Below are 24,754 nucleotides of genomic sequence, written 5' to 3'. Positions count from 1 at the left end.
AGGTGGGGTCAGTCCAGGGTTGGATACGGCACGCAAGGCGATATTTTCCCCGTTGCCTAGCCAGGGATGACATTGCTTGTGATGTGGATAAGGTGATGTGGCCAGACCCTAACAGAAGGCGGGATCCATAAACCATCCAGCCCATCCCTTACAATCCCTTACAATACAATTTTTTGTTTAACCATTGCACTGTAATTTTACTGTAATTATTTTTGTTTCTGTGAGTTTACAGCAACATATTGTATTGATTACTGTACTGTAATTCTACTTTTCTTTGTGTTTTTTTTGTTTTTGTAAAAATCTGCAATGGCAAAAAACATATGCTGTATATATATTTTTCTGAAGCCTTTTTATTTTTGTGTTCATTGACATTTTAGTAGATGTACTGTACTGGAACAATCTTTCACAGAAGCCTGTATGAGAAAATTAAAAAGGTATACAAAGTACTAAAGACAGCAGTGTTTTGTATGAAGTACATCAGTGTGTTGTTGCTGCTTTGAAAGAGTAATTCAAATGGTGCATGTGTGTATCATTTTGTTGCAAAAATGTCATTTTGAAAAAGGATTGTTAGATTTTGATTGCAGAGTTTCATTTTGACGTAGAAGTGAGATGTTTATCTCCAAGTGTTGTGTCTTATTTGGCTTGTGTGTAGAGTTTTGACACAATGAGCCAAATTCCGCAACAAGTGTGCAAGCAATCGCAAAAAACTGTAATCAAATGAAGGACTTACAGATTCTGGATACACAACCTAATTTGTTAGGACGCAGTAAAAAGTTGGTAACACTTTGAAGAGCTGTCTTGAAAGGTAATAACAGTTGTTACACCAGGTTTATAACAATGCTACGTAGGCTTTACAGTGTTGTTATGACATCAGTCATAAAAACATTTGTGTTCCGTTTTGTTTGTCTCTGCTGAACGTGTGAGGGTCTGATTGATTTCCCTCTGGTTCATCATCAGATTGCCCGTCTGTCTCCGGTTACTTGCTTTTAAAAAGGCATGGTTTGCCATTTTACCGGGGAGACTCTTCGAATTTGCTCTGTACTTTTGGATTGTGATCATTTAGTTGATAATGCTTGTTTGACCTCATTTTAATTTCTTGCCTAGCCCTACTACTTTGATTGCCCAGTGGATTCTAGAAGGTGCTTGACCCCATTTTCTCCAATCCTACCCAGCTCTCATTTAGTCCCTTTATTCGCTGTATAGGGTGTGATCCCAGTTGGATAAGGATTCCTTCCCCTGGGATACCATTTTTGCTATTTTACTTTGTTGTTTACCTTTGTTATTTTTGAAGGTTAATCTGGGTGGAATTTTACATTTCCATGGGGCCAAGATAAATAATATGTATGCTAAATAATTGTCAGGGTGGGTGCGGGGATGGACCCAAACGCAGAGTGAAAAACCAAAAAGTCCAAAATGGGGAAAACAAGACTTTAATAAACTAACAGGGAACAAAAAGCCTCGCAGGGCAAAATTCACAAACAACAAAAATACAAAAATACAAAAACGAGGGAAAACAGGGCAGGTAGGGCACAGGCAGGCAAACAACAGGTAAACCGGAAACAAGCAGGAACAGGAACAAACAGGCAGGTAGCAAACCGAACAAACCAAACAAAACAAACCAAACCAAAGCGAAAGATTCCAGCGCCTGAGTCGGGGAGAGGGAGACTTAAATAGAAAGACGGAGACGAGACACAGGAGGGCACGATGAACAATCAAGCCACAGAGAGGGAGGGGAACACGAGACAAAACGCAACTAATAATTAGATAACGAGAAACAATAAAACAATCAACTGAACACAAAACAGAGGTACCGCCATCTGGCGGGCCAACAGAGAACAACAAGGGGGAAGACAACAGAAGACAACAGGACCCTGACAATAATACTAATAATAATAATAATAATAATGTCCAATGTGTCATGTGCTCACTTTGAATTGGTGCTCTGATAATGCTCTTTCTGGCTCAGTTTTTGATTTTTTTATTTATTTGAAGCAAGTGATCTCCAGGTTGGTCTTCATTATTTTAACAACATGCAAGGCAAACAGGATGCAAGGCAAACTGTAGACTATTTAGGCATACCTCCATTTTATTAAATGCTGAAATGAGTTGGCTTATCAAAAAAAGAAAAACGAATAAACAACTTAAATACTTTATTCAGCAAACATGACCACACAGTTAGAGAAATGTATGAATTAACTCGATATAGCACTTTTTCCCCCAGGCTAGCTCCCTTATCTTTTCTGAGGGAGAACTATAATCTTCATCTATAATAGTAAAAAGTGTAAAATGTACACAATCCTCAAAATGATCAAGAGAATGAGGGTCTGGATCTGTTTTATTTACATGAAGTAGTGTTTTGTGCAAAGGAAGTCTAAATTTTTAATGCTAATTTGTAGGGGGGTCTCCACAACATAGGAAGGGTGTAGCATAACAACATCAAAATCAGTAGTTGGCAAGCCTGTGAAATGGCACTGAGGCTGGTTTTTGAAATGGCGGATATGCCAATGTTCAATGTTCATCTCTGTTCACTATTGGAGTGCTGACCAATGCGAGCACACCCTGAGCGTGGCATTGTTGCTGCACGTTCCGGCGATGACCTGAAGAAAGACATTAAGAAACAGACACAAGTATCGGCTGCTCCATGCTAGGATTCCCACTGCCCCAACAGGAACAACTCATCTCCCAATGTGAGGATTCAAGCTGCACCTCCTCCTGCTGGTCACCAGAGGGCGACATAACCATCACTCTGATTATGAGATTGTGTGTTCACCTGTTAGCGAATCGAGAGTTAATAAATCACAACACTTATTCTGCCTTAGTTGCTTTGCTCCTCACTCTGTCTTGAGCCCATTAGCCTGCTGCTCTGCGCTGGCTTCTGATTGGGTGCTCTCTGAGCGTTATTCACAGCCTGGAGTATTTTGTATTTCCTGGAGTAGCTCCCTTAGTTTTCTGTACACTAATCTCCTGATTAAAGTCTCTACTACTTTTTTTGCAACCCCATCCAAGTCTCCTATGCTATTGGGTTCACCACCACCACCACCGTTACACCCAGAGCCAGAGACCGGAGGCACATCTGGGAACCTCTTGACGAAAAGTTAGTTGTGTTTAGTCATCACAAAAATTAACTTCCCAAAATTTGTCCACAATAAGGTGAATGTTTCTTTTGGTAAACCACTGTAAGGCGGGCTGTGAAGGTTTCATTCATTTAGCAAAATGTTTTATACCATTATAAATGTTTCAAATAGTCAGTAAATATTTCATGTTTTATACATTCAGCTAAAAGTCTTGTATGTTTAGCTAAATGTTTTATACATTTAGTTAAATATTTAGCTATAGGTTTTGTACATTAAAGGGTGTTATACATTCAGCTAAATATTTAGCTGAATGTTTCATACATTTAGTTAATGTTTCATTCATTTTGCTAAATGTTTTTTTTAAATTTAGTTAAATATTTAGCTAAATGTTTTATTCATTTAACAAAATGTTTTGTACATTAAGCAAAATCTTTAGCTAAATATCTCATAAATTTAATTAAATGTTTTAGCTAAATTGTTATAGATTTAGCAAAAGGTAAAAAAACACTTATTAATAAAACATTTAGCTCATTTATATCATTTTCGGATACCACATTAAATATTTACACCTGTCATTTTAAAGACAATAAATGTAAGACTTTATCTATTAAATCTGAGAGAAATAGGGATATTTCAGTTCAATGCAGAAGAAAATGCATGGTAAAATAATAGCTTTATGTTGATTTTGGTACCCCATATGTTACTGTACTTCAGCATGACACTGTAATGTAACATCTGTACTGCAACATAACGCATGTTATGTACCGTGCTGTAAAGTAAAACCTGGCATTATGAGAGTGCAGCGTGGTGTGATGAGTTGGCCTATCTCCATGGTGACTTATTTTGGCTTCCTGACCACGGCGTACTCACACTCCTCTGTTCCCTTTCCGTTACCCTCCATCAGGGGGCTCATGGCATCCACGTACATGTTCTCCTGGCCTCCTGCTGAGTTCTCCTCCTGGCGCTGCTCCTCCTGCTCCTCCTCTGCAGCAGGGTTCCCGGGCGGCTGCTGCAGTCCCTGCCGTGCCCTCTTAGTGGGCCTGGAGGGGCAGATGTTCCCGTAGGTGGCCTCCTCCGTGGGCTCCTCCTCCTTCTCGCCCCTTGCCTTGGCCCACTCCCTCTCTGTGCCCAGCTCAGCCTGGCCCTCCTTCTCCACCTCCTCCTTTGCCTCCTCAGCTTCTTCCTCTCCTCCTTCTCTCTCTTCCCTGGATTTGTGTCGGATCATGGCGTAGTCGGACGTCTGTTTGGAAGTGCCCCGGACGATGCCCGTTCCGTGTTCCCCACCCGTGCCGTGAAGTTTGGAGAAATCCACGGTGGCATAGTGCAGGGCGCCCTCGTCCCCCTTTTCCACCGCACTCGCGCCCGACAGCATGGTCTTGTTGGCGTGGATCGATTCCTCATCTTGAGCGGCCGTCTGGTCAAGAGGTCAAAAGAAAAAGAAAGGTGCGAATTTGTGAAACGTCAACATTGGGACACAGCCATTTGAAGAAAATGACAGGGCAGCTGCAAAAACTGTGTTGAGAAACAGCCAGAGAAGAAGGAAGAGATGTCATCTTTAAGATTCTTCACTCACAAAGTTAAGAAAAATAATGTCTCCCAATGCCTATGAAAACAAAACTAAAAGAAAACTGTCCTGTTTCACAGTATTAAATCATTCTTGCATTCATAATGAATGTAAAAAACAAAACCTTGTTGTGATACATTTCATTTTCATCTAATGGTAAAGCTATGAGCATGTGGAGTATCAACATTTTAAATATCATTCACACTGACTAATTCTGCCATTTTTACAGGTCAACAAATATCTTTTCTGTAAATTAAAGAAATTAGTTAAAGCTCTTTGAAATATTAATTAATTCATCCATGTATGAAATCAATTTTTTGTGTTCCTTTTATTGTTATTATTATTATTATTATTATTATTATTATTATTCCTATTTTTACATATACATTTTTTTGCATTGTATAAAATTATTCTGAAATAATGATGGTGTTAATGTGTTACCTGTGTTATAAAGTGCTCGTTGCTTGTGGTGCTTATAAAGGTATCAGTTACAGTTATTATCTAATATATCATTGCATAATTAATCATTAAATAATAGGCGAAACATGACTGTGCTAGGATACAGAGACAACATTTAGTTATTTCTCTTTTTCTCTGCTCTTTCTTGACACTTTTGATATTCGGTCAAAAACCTCCTTCCTCCTTCTCTCCCTCGTGCATTTCCTCTTCCTCTTTCACCCAGTGCAGCAGCCTGGCTCGAGTGGAGTACAGTAACATTATCAAACCGCAATCGCTGTCAGAGCTCTTGAGAACTACACTTTCTTGAAAAAGTTTAAGGCACAGAGACAGTGACTGTGCCACCAGTTTCCCATCCTGACTGGATTATCAGAAGAATACACTCAGATGAAAGTTTGAAAATGAACATACGCAAACCCCAGCAAAAATGTATACATTTTAACCAACTTTAACCAAGTTTAACCAAAAAATTTAAGTTTATATAATAAGCATAACAAAACAAAAAACAATACATATATTACAATTTTACTTGTGATATTTTATCAAATTATTTTTGGTATGTCTTATTAGAATTAAAACACTGTGTAGCTCCCCAATAGAAATTTGTTAGGCATACATTTCCCTGGCAAATACCATGGCAAGCACTTAAAATGCTTCTTATACATAAGATAAAACCTGTCTGTGGTTTATAGATGATCAGCTCTAGCTGTTTGTGTACTTTTAGATACATACCATTAGGTGCGGTTGTCTTTTAGTTAATGCTTTCAGACGTGGAAAGAAAGATCTCTGGTGAATGTCTCTAAAAAGTAAGTGTATGGTGTGTGTATGTGTGCACATGAATGTGTACGTGTGTGTATATGTGTGTGTGTGTGTGCGTGTGTGGGTGTGTGCGTGCGTGTGTATGTGTGTATGTGTAGGTGTGTGTGTGTGTGTGTAGGTGTGTGTGTGTGTGTATTTGTCTCAGAGTTACCCCATCTGTCAGTATGAGCCCTTCGCTGTCCTTCATTCTACTTCCAGAACACTGGCTGTGTCTCTTCTTCCTGGGAATAGCACACAGATTAGCACACTTGGAGTTTTAGAGGCGTGTTCTGGATGTGGGACAGGGACACATCTACATGAGCTCAGTTTAAAAATGATGACCGCAGCAGTGGGGTTGAGTAATATCACACAATAACATGGAATTACAGTGAAATTTCCCTTTACACTGACACTGGCTTTATAGGCCCCAGTTTCCCTTACTTTAGAATGTGCTGCATTATGAGGCATATCATCATCATGGCACCAGCACCGGCAGCTGCAGCAATCAGCAGTGAGATAATGCCAAAACCTGCATGAAGGATATGTCAGTTACATACCAAAAAACAGACTTCAAAAATTATATGTACATGTTCACCCAATTACAGAGACACAGCCTGCAAAATTTATAGCATTCTTTCCATTCTCTCTAAGATAATACATGCATTATTACTTTAGAAAATATCCACTAAAAAATGAATGAACTTATGAATTACTGAAATAATTATTAAACCATGTATGCATTTGAAGAATGGTATTGTGTGGAACATAAAAAGTGTTGTATTCTAGAACCTGCCGCTCAAAAGCTGAATGTATTCCAAAAACAAAATGGAACAAAATACATTTTGAGTGGGATATAAAATGAACCCCTGCCCACCAATACAATGACCTAAAAATAATGTCACTTGCAGGAGGAAAAGAAGAAAACACATTAGCACAGTTACAGCGTCATCAACAGTACTTTTATAAACCCTTAAATAAAACTATATTAGTGTGTGATGTATAAATATGTTAAAAAAGAGAAATGTGTTTCCATTTACCGGAGTGTTGCTGTGGAGACGGGAGGTGGAGCTGGAGGCTGGAGGAGCCGAGAGTGTTGGTGCTGACGCAGAGGAAAGTGGGCGTGTCTCCCTCTGATTGGCGCATGGTGAGGGAGCTCCTCAGGCCTGTGTTCCCCAGCTGCTCCTCCCTGATGACTCTGTCAGTAGAGTTAGTGACCCGCAGTCCAGACACACGCCACTCCATGCTGGGAGAGGGATTCCCACGGCTCTCACAGGAGCAGCTGATCTCTGCTGCAGTTCTGCTGCAGCTCCCAGAGCCAGAGATCTGAGGCATGTCTGAACACAGGATCCACAGTTACAAATATGACAGCTGCACACATATAACAATAATATGATTTATACAATTATATAATAGATGCACTGAACATACATATCACATCCAGCTGTACAGTTGTTGAGTTCTCCTTGCCATGTTCATTCTGTGCTTCACAGCAGTACTGTTCACTGCCACTGAACTCAGTCACATTGAAGGTGAGATTCTGTCCAGTTCCTACAGTGTTCATCTCTGTCCCATTCACTTTATACCAGGTGTAGTTCTGCACTGCTGGGTTGGCATTACTGCTGCAGGTCAGAGTCACAGAGCTGCCCTCTAACACTGAACCAGAGGGGCTGACTGACACTGAGGTGTTCTTAGGAGGATCTGAAATAAAAATATTTGTCCTTTAAAACTCAATGCAGCAAGCTTTCCTATTTCTAATGAAAAATGATCAGTTTATGAACAAAGCAAAACAAGTTGTTAGTGCTTTGAGACCTTACACTGAAAATAACTTGTACTTGTAAAATGGAGCTAAAAATAAACTGCCCAAGCATTGTCATATTTCATTCCTTACGCACAATCAAAATTAAACTTGTAAATTATGGAGAAACACAACTAATTGACATTGCTAGACCCATACTGCCAAAAAATGGTTTCTACTGTTTTTTGTTGTTGTCATGTACAAATAATGGAAAGGTGGAAAAATCATTAGATTTAGATTTTTGGAATGAAGTTGGCCTTTTAACTCATTTTATATATATTTTGTTTGGGGGCATTTAGCAGACATCCTTATCCAGAGCAAGTTACTCAACTTTGGCTTTTTTACATTGTACCTATTTATATATCTGGATAAATACTGAAGCAGTTGAGTAAGTGCACTCCTCAAGGGTGCAATGCAGTGCCCCGCCCATGAATCAAACCCACAACCTTTAGTTTGCAAGACCAGTTCTTTACCCATTATATTGAACTACCACCTGCAATTTAACATAATCGAGAAAATCCAAAAAAATAATTGTGCTTTCTGCCTGATGTGACTCCTCTGAGAAACAACTTTATGAGCCAATCTGGCTTTCCAGGCCTGGAGGTCTAATGGTAAAAAGCACTGCTTTTATATCTGTTTCTCTGCTACATTCTTTCCCCACTCATTTTCAACTCCTAATCTATGCTCAAAATACAAATGTGATAAAATAATAAAAGATGGTGAATCTGACTTTCATGAACGCCAACATCCACACAATATACAGTACATGTAAACCTTTCTGAGGGAATAACATTTTAATTTATATAAATAAAATGTTTTCATTTTAAAAAACTGCCAAGAACGTATGTGTGACATGATAGCAAACTTACAATCAAGTTCCAGTTGTACAGTTTTTGATTTCTCTTTTCCATGTTTATTCTGTGCTTCACAGTAGTACTGTTCACTGCCACTGGACTCAGTCACATTGAAGGTGAGATTCTGTCCAGTTCCTACAGTGTTCATCTCTGTCCCATTCACTTTATACCAGGTGAACTTTTTCACTGCTGGGTTGGCATTACTGCTGCAGCTCAGAGTCACAGTGCTGCCCACCAACACTGATCCAGAGAGACTGACTGACACTGAGGTGTTCTTAGGACCATCTAGCAGATTAAGATATGGCATGTGACGAGAAATATAACATTTCATGCAATGTAATGGTAGTATACTTTTATAGATAAGCATGACATCAGGTAAATGTACTATTTTTGATTTTTAATTATATAATTGCATTAATTGTCCTTATTTAACTATTTTGTTAATTCAGCATACTGACCATGCAGTGAAAAATGAAACATATTATTATTATTATTATTATTATTATTATTATTATTATATTATTAATAAATCTAAGAGTAACGCATTCAAATCCAGCTCTCTTACATAGAACTTTGAGAGTCCTACTGGCCTCAGTTGTCTTCTGAGTGTCTCCTTGTTGCAGTGTATAAAGTGCCCTGCAGGTGATCTTCTGCCCATGGTGGAGGTGGGAAGCAGTGAAGGTCAGAACTGAAGACACTGATTTGGTTCGATCCTCATTCTCTTGCAGGTGATCCACACTGTCACTCAGCCTGGGGGTCCATGTCAGATTTGGGGGGAGTTCGGGACAGGGTGCTACAGCAGAGCAGCTCAAATTCACAGAGGTCCCCTCCATCACCTCCACCCTCTCTGGGGTTAACTTGGGTTTGGGTGGAGAGTCTAGGAGACATGGAGACATGAAGACGGGTTATTGTCTGTTTCAGCATTGGAGCACACACTAATCACCACATCAACAGTGTCTGACCAACATACACACTAATTCAATTGTAAAAAGGGACTAAGAACATTTGACTCCGACATGAAGTATAATCCTTTAAAGTTTGTCAAAGTTTTTCTGATCTTAGCTTATACTTTCTGCAGAGCCTGGCCTTTCATGTTTGAGACATTTACAATATTTTTTGAAGTTGAGCTTTCTGAAAAATGAACAGTGACCTATACACATTCACACACACACAATCTGCACTAACATCCAGTATGTACTTGTCAATCACCAGATTCTGCTGTGCCCAATATTATAGTTACGACGCAAAAACCAAAGCAAGTTTATACAGAGATCTGCCATTGCCCAGAAATTGTCCTACCTTTGATTTTAATTTGAACACTTTGTTGAAAAGTCAATTTGAGTCCATTGTTGCATTCTAATCTGAAGAAGTATTGACCACTGTGAGTCCTTGCAATGTTCTCCAGGACTGTAGTGCAGTTTTTCTGCAACATGTCACCGGTGATCTTTCCTTGCACAACAGATGCAGTTTTGCTGGAATCAAACATTATAGTTTTATCTTTTGACCATTTTCCATGAACTGTAGATGGATCCTGTCTCAGATTGTCATCATATCCAGATAGGATCTCAAAACTGCAGGGAATCAGCACACAGGATCCACTCAGAGCTTCTATACTCTGAGGCATCCAGACCGCCCACTCTTTGCCCAGGGCTCCTGCAACACACACAGCACATCTTTGTCACAATATTACACTGGTGATCCTACAGCACAGAGAAATCACACTATACTGTACAAGCCTAGTTTATGTTAAATACAGGTGGACATAAATGACACATTAGGATGCCAGAAAACATCATACAGGTCATAAATACTTAATATGAAACACATGGATATATAAATGGATATATAAATATTGTTACCACACGGTTTTGTGCATGACTGATTTTTGGGAAATCAGTTGTGACTTTACACTATATTCCTTATAATCCTAAATATTTAAGTATTCATTGTTGTAGCAAGCAACTTTCATTTCTCTTCATTTTTGCAATAAGAAAGTAACATTATTATTTGGTCAAATCACCACGAAAAGACTAATTGTTTATGTTCCCTGTATGTACAGTACAAATTAACATTGTTCAACTTCACACCAAACCTCACCTTGTAACAGGCAGCCAATGAGGACGAATCTTTTTGCTCCAATCATGTCTCAGTATTAGTGAGGAGCAGAAACACTGGGAGGCGCTGATCTGGAGAGGAGAAACACAATCATCAAACGAACCAAGAGACAGACGGTTTGTGCAAATCTCCTATACAGCCGTGTTATCAATCAGCAACAGTGGGGCTCACTGGTTGGACAAATATAATTTGACCTGCATTTCATTTTTTTCTGTTTAAAGTTAAAACTGAGTCCGATCTTCAGTATTCCAGGGCACTGTATTGTGGGTAAGTGTGCAGTCCATTAGTACTGTCAACATTCTGTACACAGGAATGCATGAATATACCAACATGATTGCCTACGTAGCACACAAGGTCATTTCGACAATAAGTGCACTGTGTTTCCGTGCTGACGGGAGAACAGACTCATACACTAGAGTGGCGGTATAACCGCTGTGCTAGTTCAGCGCTGTGGTCAGCACGACATCCTCTTCTCCCAGAACCCTGGGTTTGAGGTCTATCAGATCCGTCATTACACTTTGTGTCACTTTTTTCCGCTGTAACTGGCCTAACTAACACTTATGTTGGTCATTTTGGAGGATTTGACCAGAGGTACTATGCTTACGTCCTGTTGGGTGATCAGGCTGAATGTACTCATGTTCTCCTGATGTAAAGGTGCAGTCATGATGAAGGTACTGTAATAATTCAGAACGTGAACAGAGCAGCAGGCAAAATCATTGGCCGTGATTACATGTAATCTTTCAAAATTAGTTGCATGACAGATAAAACCATGAACAGCCTGTTCCATCAAACCCATGAAATCTCTTTTTACAGCTGCTCCCTTATGGCTGAAACACCAGACCGCATCGGTCTAGGAGTGTGCACTTCCTGTGTGGCTCATTTCCTGAAGCTATTTGCAAGTGTGACTTCTTGGTACCAACACTTCGGCCCTGCCTAACAGTTACTATTAGGAATGGCGTTTTATCGTTTATATAGTCCAAAGCATCAAACGATATTGAATTTATCAACAGATTATACTGTATGTGTATGTACTGTATGCGTGTATATTGGCAAGACATCTGTTAAGAAATAATTTTGTATTATTTCATTGTTGACTAGAATATGTGATCAAGCACAAAGTCCTTTCAACTCCATTTCATATGGCTGTAATGTTTTAATTGCTCATTTATATCTAAGGACCGAGGACTTTTTCATTAATGAATAAGCTTTCCCTACATGTCCATGAAAGTACAGGCTTGATTTTATCCAATTTGTTTTTATATATATATATATACACACACACACACACAACTGTAGCAACTCAGCACTTCTAGATAACACCAAAACAAACACTTTAAAAAGACTATGGATAAAAAAGCAAAAAAAAAAAAAAAGAACTTTAATTCACCATCCATCTTCAGTGAAATGTATGCACTATAAATGAACAATGAGTCATCATTTTTAACATGACGTTGCCATGATATAGACTGTCATATACATCACTTCAGAAATACACGTTATACCACCTGAGTTGCAATTTCTGAAAATATACTGCAACATGTGAGACATAGTGTTAAGAATGTTTTCTATCTAGCCAAAAAAACAAAATCACTGAGAGCCACAACGTATCCTGGGAAGCAATGATCATAAAACGTTTCCATTGAGACGATATGAGCTTCAGTTCTTTTAAATGAAATGCTAATGACAGAGGTATAAAGACACTGTAATTTGACTAAGCCAAGTGCTACACAGGTGGAAATATACTTACTGTAGAACAGAAGAATATCCCGTCTGTCCCTCTACTGCACACTGACCCTCAGCCTGCAGAGCACAGTATAAAAAAATAAAAAAAAAGTATAAAAGCACACAAAAGAGGAAGTGCTCATGTGTGTGAAACACTCGAAACGGGAGGCTGTGAATATTTTTTGTACATATGTGGCAATGTGACATTTGCACTTTTGTACGAAAAAACTACTGAGCTTCAACTTTTTCTCTGTCTTAGTACAATAATATGAATATGCTTAAATGCCAAACTCAGTAAGAGAGTCTGTCTTTACAGCTTATTTGGAATAAGCAAATGCGCATTAATGTCCAACACACAAACGGACAACAGAAAAACATCCAAATGAGATTGGAAAAAAGAAGAGGCACTGCACAAGGATGCAAAGTAAATAATCTTTATTTAACCAAGAACACCCCATTCAGATTGATATCTCTTTTGCAAGGGGGACCTGACATAATACAGAGTTATCCAATGAGACAGTTCACAATGAAGTTGCAAACATCAACTAGGCAGTGAGACAGCAGTATAACAAATTACAGGGCAGGGTTTAAGTAGGAGCATATTTCACTGAGTCATGAATTGTTTGGACTGAGTGATTAAAGACAGATGCAGATCTAATCCTGTCTTTACTACACATGTCTCTGATACTGAGGGAATCTGCATACATTTAATTTTCATAAATATGAGCGTAGTGGCGCCCCCTGGTGTGTATTTCTCTGTGTCAGACTTGCTCACCTGCAGCACGTCATATTCAGGGCTGATGTTGGGGAGCTGCAGACTGGCATATGTGTTCCCGTCCCTCCCTCCCTTTAAAGGAAAAGACACAGATGGTGTGAATGTAAAACTGAGGTGAAATCAGGCTCAGCTGCAGACAGAGTGTTTCAGAAGAGGAAGAGAGGAAAGGATGGTGAGACTCACCTTCAGTCTTCTAGACAACCTGGAGACATGACAGAGTAGAGAGATGATTTATTATTGTGTCCGATTATCCAATATGTCTCTGCAACCACGTGCATTTACTGGATGGGATAGTTTTAACTTTTAAAATATTTTACTGAAAGCATAATTGCCTCAGACTATGGTAATGATACATTTTACAATTGATCACATAATCAAGATGTCTGACCTTTTATTGTGGATCAATCAACAGTCGGTAAATACAAATCAGTCTACGATGATAATATGAAATTCTGTCGACCTCTGTATGAACTTTTTGGGAAATAAGTCAATACAGTTATTTTGGCATGCTCGTCTGGAGCTCTCCGTCCCTACCGTGGATAAGGCTGAGGCAGCAGCAACCCCTGGTACACAAGAACAGATCTACAGCAAACAAGTTCTTAACACTAGGTGGGAAATGCATTCTTGGCGTGGGGATGGAGCTGGGTTGGCTTGACAGAGATACGTGAAGCAACGCAGCGCTTGCATGAGGAGGTAACAGCGACAGATCAGAGAGCGTTTTAACACATGGTCCTGATTTAGTGGAATGACTGTGGTAGGCGATACATCACTCAGGCTGAGCAAGGCAGCCGAATGAGTAGAGGGAGGCTGTTTAAGTAGACCGCCCTGTTAGTGAATGTACGGTGATAGGCGAACATCACTCAGCTGATTCAGCCGGAGCGCTTGACTCTCGTGGCCTGCCAGAACTACGCGATGCTCCATTAGTGGATTGCAATTTAATCCTGAAAAAAAAAACAATCATTATGATAAGACTTATTTAAGACATCAGACAATACTTGTTTGCAGATATTCAGCAGTTAAAAAGTGCTTTATAATTTTAAACTATTCACAGCCAGAGTACGCTGTCCCTACAATTCTATTTAATCAAATTCAGGTCTTACAGATTGAGGATACAATACAAAACCGGAATAAACCAAGTTGGTAACACTTTAAAGAGCTGTCTGAATGGTAATAATAGATTTATAACAGTGCTATTTAGGCTTTACGGCATACAGTAAGTCAAGTTTTAAGACCAGCCATGTATGTAAATACCTGTGTTGGTGCTGACACAGGAGAGTGGGCGTGTCTCCCTGTGATTGGCGCATGGTGAGGGAGCTCCTCAGGCCTGTGTTCCCCAGCTGCTCCTCCCTGATGACTCTCTCAGTAGAGTTAGTGACCCGCAGTCCAGACACATGCCACTCCATGCTGGGAGAGGGATTCCCACGGCTCTCACAGGAGCAGCTGATCTCTGCTGCAGTTCTGCTGCAGCTCCCAGAGCCAGAGATCTGAGGCATGTCTGAACAAACGATCCACATCCACAGTTACTAATATCACAGTTGCACACTGTGACAAACACGCCTGCCACAGGCCACCAAAGTGGCTTTTCTTGGGGCCCTCCAGCACAGAGACACAGGGAGATGATGTTCAAGCAGTCCACATTTATTTGCAAGGGTTTGGCAAGATGGTACAGCCAAATGAGCAGATGTAAAACCCTGTAATGACAGAGAAGGCTGCCCTGTGTGGGTGGGGATGGCAGATTTAACCTGTGCACAGTGATTACCTCACTACGCACAGGTGCAGCCACTCCTGTTCCTGGGTCCAATTAGCCTGGCCAATTATCTAATTCTTAACCAATTATCCAATTGGCCAGGTCTAATTAGCTTGACCCAGGGCAGGTGTGGCTGCTTAAACCAGCCATCCCCACACCACACACACATATAACAATAGTATGATTAATGCAATTATCTGATAAATGCAAATGCTGAACATACATTTCACATTCAGTTGTACAGTTGTAGAGTTCTCCTTGCCATGTTCATTCTGTGCATCTGGACTCAGTCACAGTGAAGGTGAGGTTCTGTCCAGTTCCTACAGTGTTCATCTCTGTCCCATTCACTTTATACCAGGTGAAGTTCTGCACTGCTGGGCTGGCATTACCGCTGCAGGTCAAACTTCTAATGCATGCAATCGTACACAGATCACTACATAGGAAAATGAAAACTCACAATAATGGTATCACCCCAGCTACATATATCTATCATATTTTCACCAATTTGTGCAGTGTCTGTTGCAATGGCTTCAGTGATAATAATATGGCAGTACATCACAAAAATCAAAAATCCCTAGAGCTACCCTGAAGGAAGCCTAAAAAAAGATCATATAAAATGTGTTTTGTGTGTTGAAGATCTTTAAAACGTGACTTTGTCTGATGTGTGTAAATGGCCCTCACTGTATTTCTGGATTTGCTGCAACAGAATTCTGTGAAACATACTCATGTGAAAAAAAGGCCACTGTTAAAACCTCTAAGGCACCATGGATCAAAAATGAACTGAAACAATGTATGGGCCCAAGACAGTGATTCTCAGATTTGTTCCTGGGGGACCCATACGTTGGGTCTCTGGTTTTCATTCCAGACCAAATACCAGTCCCAGAATTTTAACATGCTAGTTAATTTATTCTCACTTCATGATTTAAGGGATTATTTACCTTCTTAAGCCACATTATGTCAGAAATAGCTGTGCATGACATGAAAAATTAAAGTCTCATATTCACATGGTGCTATATAGCAAATGATTACAGGTAAAAAATTGAGACTGATCAAATTAAAGAAAGAGGTGAATCGATAGGCTCTTAACTGGTGAAAGCGTGGACACCTGGCCACTTAAACTAATCATACAAAGACAAAGCAAATAATTATGAGGCAAATCTACATCGTGTCAACAGGTTTAAGGAAAATGTTATGAAAATTCCATATAAATTATAAAGCATTTTTACAATGCCTTTAACCCTTGTGTGGTGTTCCGGTCTGTAGGACCCGTCTTCAATGTTTACTAAAAGAAAAATGATACTGTGGCAAACAAGCCTGCCACAGGCCACCGAAGTGGCCTTCCAAGGGGCCCTCCAGCACAGGGACACAGGGACACAGGGAGATGATGTTCAAACACGTTTATTTACAAGGGCGGCAAAATGGTACGGCCAAAGAGCAGATATTAACCCTGTCATGACCGAGAGGCTCCCCTTTGTGTGGGTGGGGATGGCAGATTTAACCTGTGCGCACTGATTGCCTCACTACGCACAGGTGCAGCCACCCCTGTTCCCGGGTCCAATTAGCCTGGCCAATTATCTAATTCCTAACCAATTATCTAATTAGCCAGGTCTAATTAGCTTGACCCAGGGCAGGTGTGGCTGCTTAAACCAGCCATCCCCACACCATAGATACAATTAATTATTTTTTTGACCTGAGACTCATTGGCCTTGGCTCATTTTCATTTTCATTCTCTCCCCCCCCCCCCCCCCAATCAGTTTAACCTTCAGGGTCCAAGTTGAACTATGCGGTTGTTCCCTGTACTTGGACCGGTACTTCTCTCTAGGGGTTTCGTCATACTTGTTCCTGGTTATGGTTATACACTTTGTTGTACGTCGCTTTGGATAAGAGCGTCTGCCAAATGCCTGTAATGTAATGTAATGTAATATGTGGCGTTCGAGTCCACTGGACCCGAGGGTAATAAAAGTGTGGAGCTTGTTGGTGAAAACAAGTCAGTATGGTAAAAATGAAACAACAAGGTTTGCTGTCTACCTTCACTCTGTCTTCTTCCTATCTGGGCCTGATGTGTGTGTGTGTGTGTGTGTGGTTTGTCCCTTTGCAGAATTTTATAGGCATTATTACCATGCCAAATCCCATCACCACCCCCACACCCACACCTCCTCCACCAATACACCCCCATCCCCACACACACACTCACAGTCCATAAGGACTTTTATTTCTTTTCTTTTCAAAATCAGAAATCACTTCCCAGTTTCTCTGTGAACAACACACACACACACAAGGTTTCAACACAACTCCAAGAACTTGTCTACTTCCACTTTTCCTGCACACTCAACCCTCAGTAGTGTGTGAAACTACACACACACACAGACAAGGTTGCAACATTGTTACATTTCAAGCACAGAGAACCTGTCTGCTAACGCTTTACCATCAGTAGTGTGTGAAACTACACAATGTCTTGCGGGAACCTGCACAATGTTATTTCAGAACATTCTAAACATTCAATATTTTCTCACACTCAACCACAACTGAAAATTGGGGGAGGGACACAATAAATAAATAGCTTTGCATCTGTGGCTCCTTACCACAAATGAATCAGTACGGCAAAAAGAATCTCTTTGCTCAGAGAGCCTTAGAAATCATTTTAGAAGAGTGAGAAGCTAGAGTGGAAGGACCGTCTTCCACTTTGGAAGATGAAGACTTTTGCGAATATGAGGATCATGTCAATTCAGAGTCTGATAGTGAGTTTGAAGAAGAGGATGAGATTGACCGTCAGCCGGCACCAAGACCAGCCCGTCAGCAGCCAGCCCCCGAACCAGCACAGATTGGAACAGTGGGAAGCTCTAGAGGAGACGGCTCCTTCTCGAGGAGCTGGGCAAGGCCTTGGTGAGACCTCAAATCCAGAGGAGACAACATATCCCAAGGGCCCCGGCTTCTGCAGCCATCGTGAGGAGGTTTCAGGAGGAGGATGCTGGTGCCCCACGCGCCCGACCCACAGAACCCCCGACTCCAGTACCTGAAGTAAGTGTGAGTGATGTTGTTGCACGTGTGTGTGCCTCACTCTGCTACCTTGGCCTGCTGAAACTATATGTGTGTGAGTGAGTGAGTGAGTGAGTGAGTGAGTGAGTGAGAGAGAGAGGTGTCAGTAAAATTCCTGAACTAAGCGTTTTCATCATTCTAGGTTGCAGCTGGTTGCAGCAAGAAGTGCTGCAATGTGTGTGGACCCAAGAAGGACAGGAAGACACACTACGCATGCATCAAGTGCAAGAGATACATTTGCAACCCGCACACAGTAAAACTCTGTCCTTCATGTGGTGTGTAGACCGGCATGAATTTGTGTTCAATGGGGCTCATTTATCATTTCCATTAAATACCGTATGTAAAATTTGTCTTTCCAATTTGTTCAGTTCAAACAATAAACACCAATAGTAATGGAAATCTTGTTTCATTTATATCTGTTCATGACAAACATGATTTATTCAATCCATGCCTTGATAATTTAATTTTAAAAAAAATCACATTTTATTACAAAAAATGAATTGCACTTTTATTGATAAATGTGATCTAGCAGAGATAAATGGCAAATATTAACCATATATGCTGTCTATATTGCTTGAAATTGAGATAAAGTCAACATCTGTTAAGTATTTTTACATACGTTGTTATGGCTGTATGGTTTAACCCCCTGAAAGGGATGAGTCCAAACTTGTTGAATACTTGTCTGATATGTTATAATGCATTATGGATTGGTGATGAGTCCAAATTCTGTGGGCAGTACTGCCCATATCACTAGGGGGCAGTAGGGATTAAAGGCCATGGCGGATTAACTTGCATTCTGGGTTTCCCTCCATTTCTCATTCATACCAATGGCTCTTCCTCCGGGCACAAAACATGAGGCCCCTCCCCCAACCCCTCCCACTGCCCCTCCCTGCATCTCTACCCCTCTCCCCTGTCCTTCCCTCTACCCCTCCCACTGCCCTTCCACCCTTTCCTCCCCCCTCCCCCTCCCCCAACCCCTCCCACTACCTCTCCATGCATCTCTACCCCTCTGCCCATCCCTCCCCCAACCCCTCCCACTGCCCCTCCCTGCATCTCTACCCCTCTCCCCTTTCCTCCCCCCTCCCCCTCCCCCTTGTCCAACCCCCTAACCCCTCCCACTGCCCCTCCCCATCCTAGTCCTTCCCTTTCTTGTTTTTACTCTGCAGTGCCACCTGTGAATAGACCACGTCGGCCCCTCGGCCTGCAGCCCCATCACAGGCATCCTGGCCCTGTGTCTCCACGGGCCGGGGGGAGTGCTTGATCGAGGCATAGTGCATGGCTTCCAGCTCCGCCCTGTTTTGGCCCTCTGCCCGGGGCGGTATCTGTGGGTCTGTCCCTCCCAGCTGTGGGTCCCTGTGCTGGGCGGTTGCCACGGTGTGGTTGGCGTAGACGGGTTCTTCTGCTGCTGGGGGAGGAGGACTCTGCAAAGCAAGCGTGTATATTGCATTTATAACCGTATGCATTTCTCAACTACTATCCGCGAACTTCTGGCTATGATTCACCTTCTGGTGTGTGTGTGTGTGCATGTGTGTGTGTGTGTGTTTGTGTGTGTACGTGTGTGTGTGTGTGCGTGTGTGTGTGTGTATTTTGTTCATGTGTGTGTAACACAGGGCTCAGACTCACCCCCTTGATGTCCTTACTTCTACTTCCAGAACACTGCCTGACTCTCTTATTCCTAAAAACAACAGGGAACAATACTGATGACACACTGCACTCACCCCACTTTCATTATCTCACCATGGAGATCAGTTTAGCATTTTAAGCATTTAGGCCTGTTTTTATATCTACTTTCGTATAACTTTTTGTAAAACCTGAGCAAAGATGCTGGAACCTTATTGTTTTTGTAGCACACATCAGCCAATCAAAACCAAACAGGTGTGGCCTACACCCACCCTTTCTTAGCTCAGGATGCTGCTGTTCTGTTGGCAGTTACTAACGCACTCTGTGACTGGTGGAGCTCATCTGATTTATTAATAAGTAAGTAAGGAGACGTCACAGACGTCACAGCGCGCTATAATTATCACTGGTTCAGATCAGGTGACAAGCGCATCCTGCACAGCCATGCTCCACCAGCTCGCCCCTTCAGAACACGAGTCAGTTTGGCCAGTGTAATCGGAGACAACAAAAACCTGCACACACACCGGCCCTACAGGAATGGAGTTGCCTACCCCTGCTTTTGAATGGCCTTCGTGATGAGGCATGTAATCGCCATGGCACCAGCTCCAGCAGCTGCACCAATCAGCAGCGAGGTAATGCTGAAACCTGAAGAAAGAACATTACAGTTAGATACTGAAAAACACACTTTAGGCAAAAAAAGGACATTTATTCACTCACGGTGGAGAAACAGGCCTAAAAATGTGCAGCATTTATTTATTTATTTTCAAAATTAGGTGATTTGGGAGTACTGCACTGGGTTATGATATTAAAATTTACAGGTAAGTAAGTATCAGGTGCTCTTCAGGATGTGCAATAATAGCAGAGGACAAGAAGTGGCTTCAAGACCTGTCTGAAGGAGTGCCTACTCAGTATTCCAGCAGTGGGGTTTAACAGTTCAACACCAAAAACCACAATTAACAAAAAACTACAATTTACTAAAAAGTACAATTTACAAAAAACTACAATTTACAAAAAACTCCAATTTACAAAAACTACAATTTACAAAAAACTACGATTTACAAAAAAATGTGGATAAATCTACCTCCTCACAGACACCAGGGAAGCTGATAGCTCTGAGGGCTTCTATCCTTTAACCGTCCCACTGCGGGAGGTGTATAGTGGCACGTCCAACTTAGCTCGATTTCTGTGAGTTTCTTTATCAATGCCCCTTAGGTCCATGTGAACAGTTCAATTTATTTTCCAATGCGTCCCATAAGCCCAAACCCAGTGGCTCAATTCCTTCAGCGTTACCCACAATAAGCAAGTTTATGACTCACTGACGATCACGTTATTCCAATGGTAATGGTAATGGACGTAATGACCTCAGCGCTTACTGTGCCTTTTCGCCGAGCAGTTGGTTAGGTCTCAAACATTAACATGCCAGCGGTTTGACCGGCACCTCCGATCACATCGTCTTACCTCTAGCTAGTTGCAAAACAAACGGTTTCCCGGAAAACACTCCTTTTGCTTGCAGTTAAGATACGTTAAGGTTACATTATATGACAAGTTACTTTATGTTACGTTACGTTATGGTCTATAAGCTTTCTCTTTCAAAGCATACATGGCTGCCTTCTTCTTCCACCATTTTCCTACATGTCCTTTTTGTCTTACTAGAGGGCACACATATGCAGCAACTCCAATACTGATTTCAACCAAACACTATAAAAAAATGGAACATGAACAAACTGTGAGCATGCACAATGCAAATAAATAATAATTATCATGTATTGGTAACAGAAATACTGAATTATCATAATAAATTAACATAAAAAAGTGATTGACAATTTGTTCTCAATCACTTTTACCTGGTTAAATAAAGCTTAAATAAAAATAAAAATAAAATAAATAATTCAATATTATTCAAGTACACAAACATTAACCAACATTAACCCCCTCCTCCCATTTTGAGGGATTACCTACATAATCAGGACGCTTAATGTGTCAGGGTTGTCATGGGCCACAGTTTTGTATTGCTATGTCATAGGAAAGTTTAGAACTGTGGTTTATTGTTCATTGCGGTTCTTGCTTCATTAGCAATTATATTTTAACGCATAATGTGATTAAAATACATTTTGACATAATATTCATGTAATAACTTGGTTACAGTGTTCTTTATGATGCATTTAGTTATTTATGTAATGTCACTTTTTTTCTTTTTTTTTTTTTTTACTGTGTAAGCCAGCCTGGTCATGTGAACCAATCAGGTGGCCTAAGAAAGGACAGAAGTCCACATTGAATTTGTACCCTCACTACACACCAAAGTAAAGGCTTCAAAATATGTATCTCTGCATATTAGCACAAGGTATAAATATGTTAAAGTAAAGAAGAGAAATGTGTGCTCATTTACCCGAGTGTTGCTGTGGACACGGAATGTGGAGCTGGAGGCTGGAGTTGCCGAGAGTGTTGGTGCTGACACACAGGAGAGTGGGCGTGTCTCCCTGTGATTGGTGCATGGTGAGGGAGCTCCTCAGGCCTGTGTTCCCCAGCTGCTCCTCTCTGATGACTCTGTCAGTAGAGTTAGTGACCCGCAGTCCAGACACACGCCACTCCATGCTGGGAGAGGGATTCCCACGGCTCTCACAGGAGCAGCTGATCTCTGCTGCAGTTCTGCTGCAGCTCCCAGAGCCAGAGATCTGAGGCATGTCTGAACACAGGATCCACATCCACAGTTACTAATATCACAGTTTCACACATATAACAATAGTATGATTAATGCAATTGTCTGATAAATGCAAATGCTGAACATACATTTCACATTCAGTTGTACAGTTGTAGAGCTCTCCTTGCCATTTTCATTCTGTGCATCACAGTAGTACTGTTCACTACGACTGGACTCAGTCACAGTGAAGGTGAGATTTTGTCCAGTTCCTACAGTGTGCATCTCTGTCCCATTCACTTTATACCAGGTGTATTTTTTCACTGCTGGGTTGGCATTACTGCTGCAGGTCAGAGTCACAGAGCTGCCCTCTAACACTGAACCAGAGGGACTGACTGACACTGAGGTGTTCTTAGGAGAATCTGAGGAAATATTCTTTTAAGGCAATAGAAATCATCTGTGTCATGTAAATAAACAGTAATAAACATTTGATGACCTCACTTGAAGAGAACTGTATTTGTAAAAAAGCATGAATCGACTGCTACATTTTACATTTTTATTAGTCAATCAAAATAGCATTAAGATGGAAATCATTTACTTAGATTTTTGGGGTGTCTCAGGGATCAGATACTGAAAATATATTACTTGTAAAATTTATTTTGAATGAGTTCTGTATATTTAAAGTCTTATTGTTATTTTGGTTCCATCTTAAATCCAAATAAGATGTATTGAGATTTCAAAATAAAATAAAATTAACCAATAAATGAGAAATTGATTATAGTGTACTTTAACAATGTAAAACCACTGCTGATTGAATAGAAAGATGTAAAATCAGTTGTCTCATGGACTTCAAAGACAAACTCAAAGTCAGCTCACTTACATAGAACTCTGAGAGTCAGACTGGCCTCAGACATCTTCTGAATGTTTCCTTGTTGCAGAGTGTAAAGTGCCCTGCAGGTGATGTTCTGCCCATGGTGGAGGTGGGAAGCAGTGAAGGTCAGAACAGAAGACACAGACACATTCTCTTGCAGTTGATTCACACTGTCACTCAGCCTGGGGGTCCATGTCAGATTTGGGGGGAGTTTGGGACAGGGGGCTGCAGCAGAGCAGCTCAAACTCACAGAGGTCCCCTCCATCACCTCCACCCTCTCTGGGGTTATCTTGGGTTTGGGTGGAGAGTCTAGAAGGCATGGAGACATGATGATAGGTCACTGTCTGTCTCAGGATTGCACTCAGAGCACACACTAATCACCACATTAACAGTGTCTGACTAACATGCAGTATTTACAACGTGAAATCTTGAGACAAGTCATTTTCATGTATTTTGTATTTCATGTCATTTGTATTTCTCATAGAGGACAGCATTTCTATCTCTGGTACTTAATTTTAAAAGCATAGGGTCTCGGCATAAACACAACGGAACACAGTGAAAAAGGCATGACAGCAAATGCAGTACCTTTTGCATTAATTTTGACGGCTGTTGGAAAATTATACTTGAGTTTATCTAAGGCTTCCAATCTGAAGAAATAATCATCACTGTAAGACGAAGGGAAGCCATCCAGAATTGTGGTGCAGTTCTTCATCAGCAGTTGTCCAATTAATGTTCCTTTAATTGTGTTCTGTTCAGCTGCTGTCCCAGTTCTACTGGAATCAAACACTACTTTACCATTTGTGTATCCTTTTTTCCATAGTCCTTTAGCCTCAGCTGTCAGATCTTTGTCAAATTGAGGTTGTATATCAAATCTGCAGGGAATCAGCACACAGGATCCACTCAGAGCTTCTATACTTTGAGGCATCCACGTTGCCCACTCTCTGCCCAGAGCTCCTACAACAGACACAACACAGCTCTGTAAATACAGCAGCTATATGGGGATTGGATCAGGTTTTTCCACACCACAGCTCCTTTACAAACCTTGCCAAACTAAATCCAGAAAAGGTGCCGTGTGGATATTATTCATATCAATAAAACAAAAGGTTTACTGACTGAAAGCTGCAGTAGCAATTAATATAAATCACATCAATTATCTACACTGAAGTATTGATACATAAAAAAATTCCTGAATTCATGTGTTTTATATTGAATTATAAAACAGTAATCGTCTATACTGAACTACAGTACAGAGTTAGACTCCGCCCTTTCCAGGACCCACCTTGCAGCAGGCAGCCAATGAGGATGAACATCTCTGCTTCAGTCATGACTCTGACGAGTAGAGGAACCTAAGTTAGAAAACAGCACTGACACTCTCTAGAGAACATTACAATTGCATGTGAAATAGAGTCGTGTTTATAAAATTGATTTTTATTAATAATTTGTATGTATTGTAAACAGATTGCCATAAACCACACATCTTGCCGTAAATACAGTTCTTCAACAGGTAAATTCTAACAGGTAAAACTACACAAGATGTCGAAGATCGTAAGCTCCGTGACCACAAGTGTGGTGGTATGTGGAGCTATTAAAGATCTATGATACAGAAAGTGAGTAGTGTACCCCGGTGTCCTTTAGTGTCTCCAAATCTATCCAACATATCTAAATTGTGCATTGCTGTTAATCATATATTTCACT

General features: G+C 40.9%; 2 protein-coding genes across 16 annotated transcripts in view; both read right to left on the bottom strand.

The window, feature by feature from the left end:
- LOC135247989 (uncharacterized) overlaps nt 1-24,754 on the bottom strand; it is a 107,820-nt gene that overhangs the window by 53,325 nt on the left and 29,741 nt on the right. The window lies entirely within an intron of this gene.
- On the bottom strand, nt 1,963-24,428 carry LOC135237233 (B-cell receptor CD22-like). 15 transcript variants are annotated; one of them, XM_064304136.1, is made up of 10 exons: nt 12,404-12,468; nt 10,639-10,727; nt 9,841-10,194; nt 9,107-9,418; nt 8,557-8,826; nt 7,321-7,590; nt 6,930-7,226; nt 6,334-6,421; nt 6,065-6,134; nt 1,963-4,488 (listed from the first exon to the last, which is right to left on the bottom strand). In XM_064304136.1, the coding sequence occupies exons 2-10, from the start codon at nt 10,682-10,684 to the stop codon at nt 3,913-3,915; spliced, it is 2,283 nt and encodes a 760-aa protein (XP_064160206.1). In that variant the 5' UTR covers nt 10,685-10,727; nt 12,404-12,468; the 3' UTR covers nt 1,963-3,912. The 15 variants fall into 15 exon arrangements, with proteins under 15 accessions (XP_064160206.1, XP_064160194.1, XP_064160217.1 ...); XM_064304124.1 differs by lacking the exons at nt 9,841-10,194; nt 10,639-10,727; nt 12,404-12,468 and adding exons at nt 23,645-24,013; nt 24,339-24,427; XM_064304147.1 differs by lacking the exons at nt 10,639-10,727; nt 12,404-12,468 and adding an exon at nt 24,339-24,420.

Source organism: Anguilla rostrata, chromosome 1 (genome assembly GCF_018555375.3).
Source record: "Anguilla rostrata isolate EN2019 chromosome 1, ASM1855537v3, whole genome shotgun sequence".
Lineage (NCBI taxonomy): Eukaryota > Metazoa > Chordata > Actinopteri > Anguilliformes > Anguillidae > Anguilla > Anguilla rostrata.
The sequence above is the reverse complement of the archived record's forward strand: the minus strand, read 5'-3'. Positions and strand labels throughout refer to the sequence as shown.

Bases quoted from the DNA above. Each gene is read 5' to 3' on its own strand.
- LOC135237233 (XM_064304124.1), bottom strand. From the start codon at position 24,384: ATGACTGAAGCAGAGATGTTCATCCTCATTGGCTGCCTGCTGCAAG. The intron at 24,014-24,338 runs GTGGGTCCTGGA...TGTCTGTTGTAG, and splicing joins CATTGGCTGCCTGCTGCAAG to GAGCTCTGGGCAGAGAGTGG. The intron at 6,422-6,929 runs GTAAATGGAAAC...TCCTTCATGCAG, and splicing joins GTCTCCACAGCAACACTCCG to GTTTTGGCATTATCTCACTG.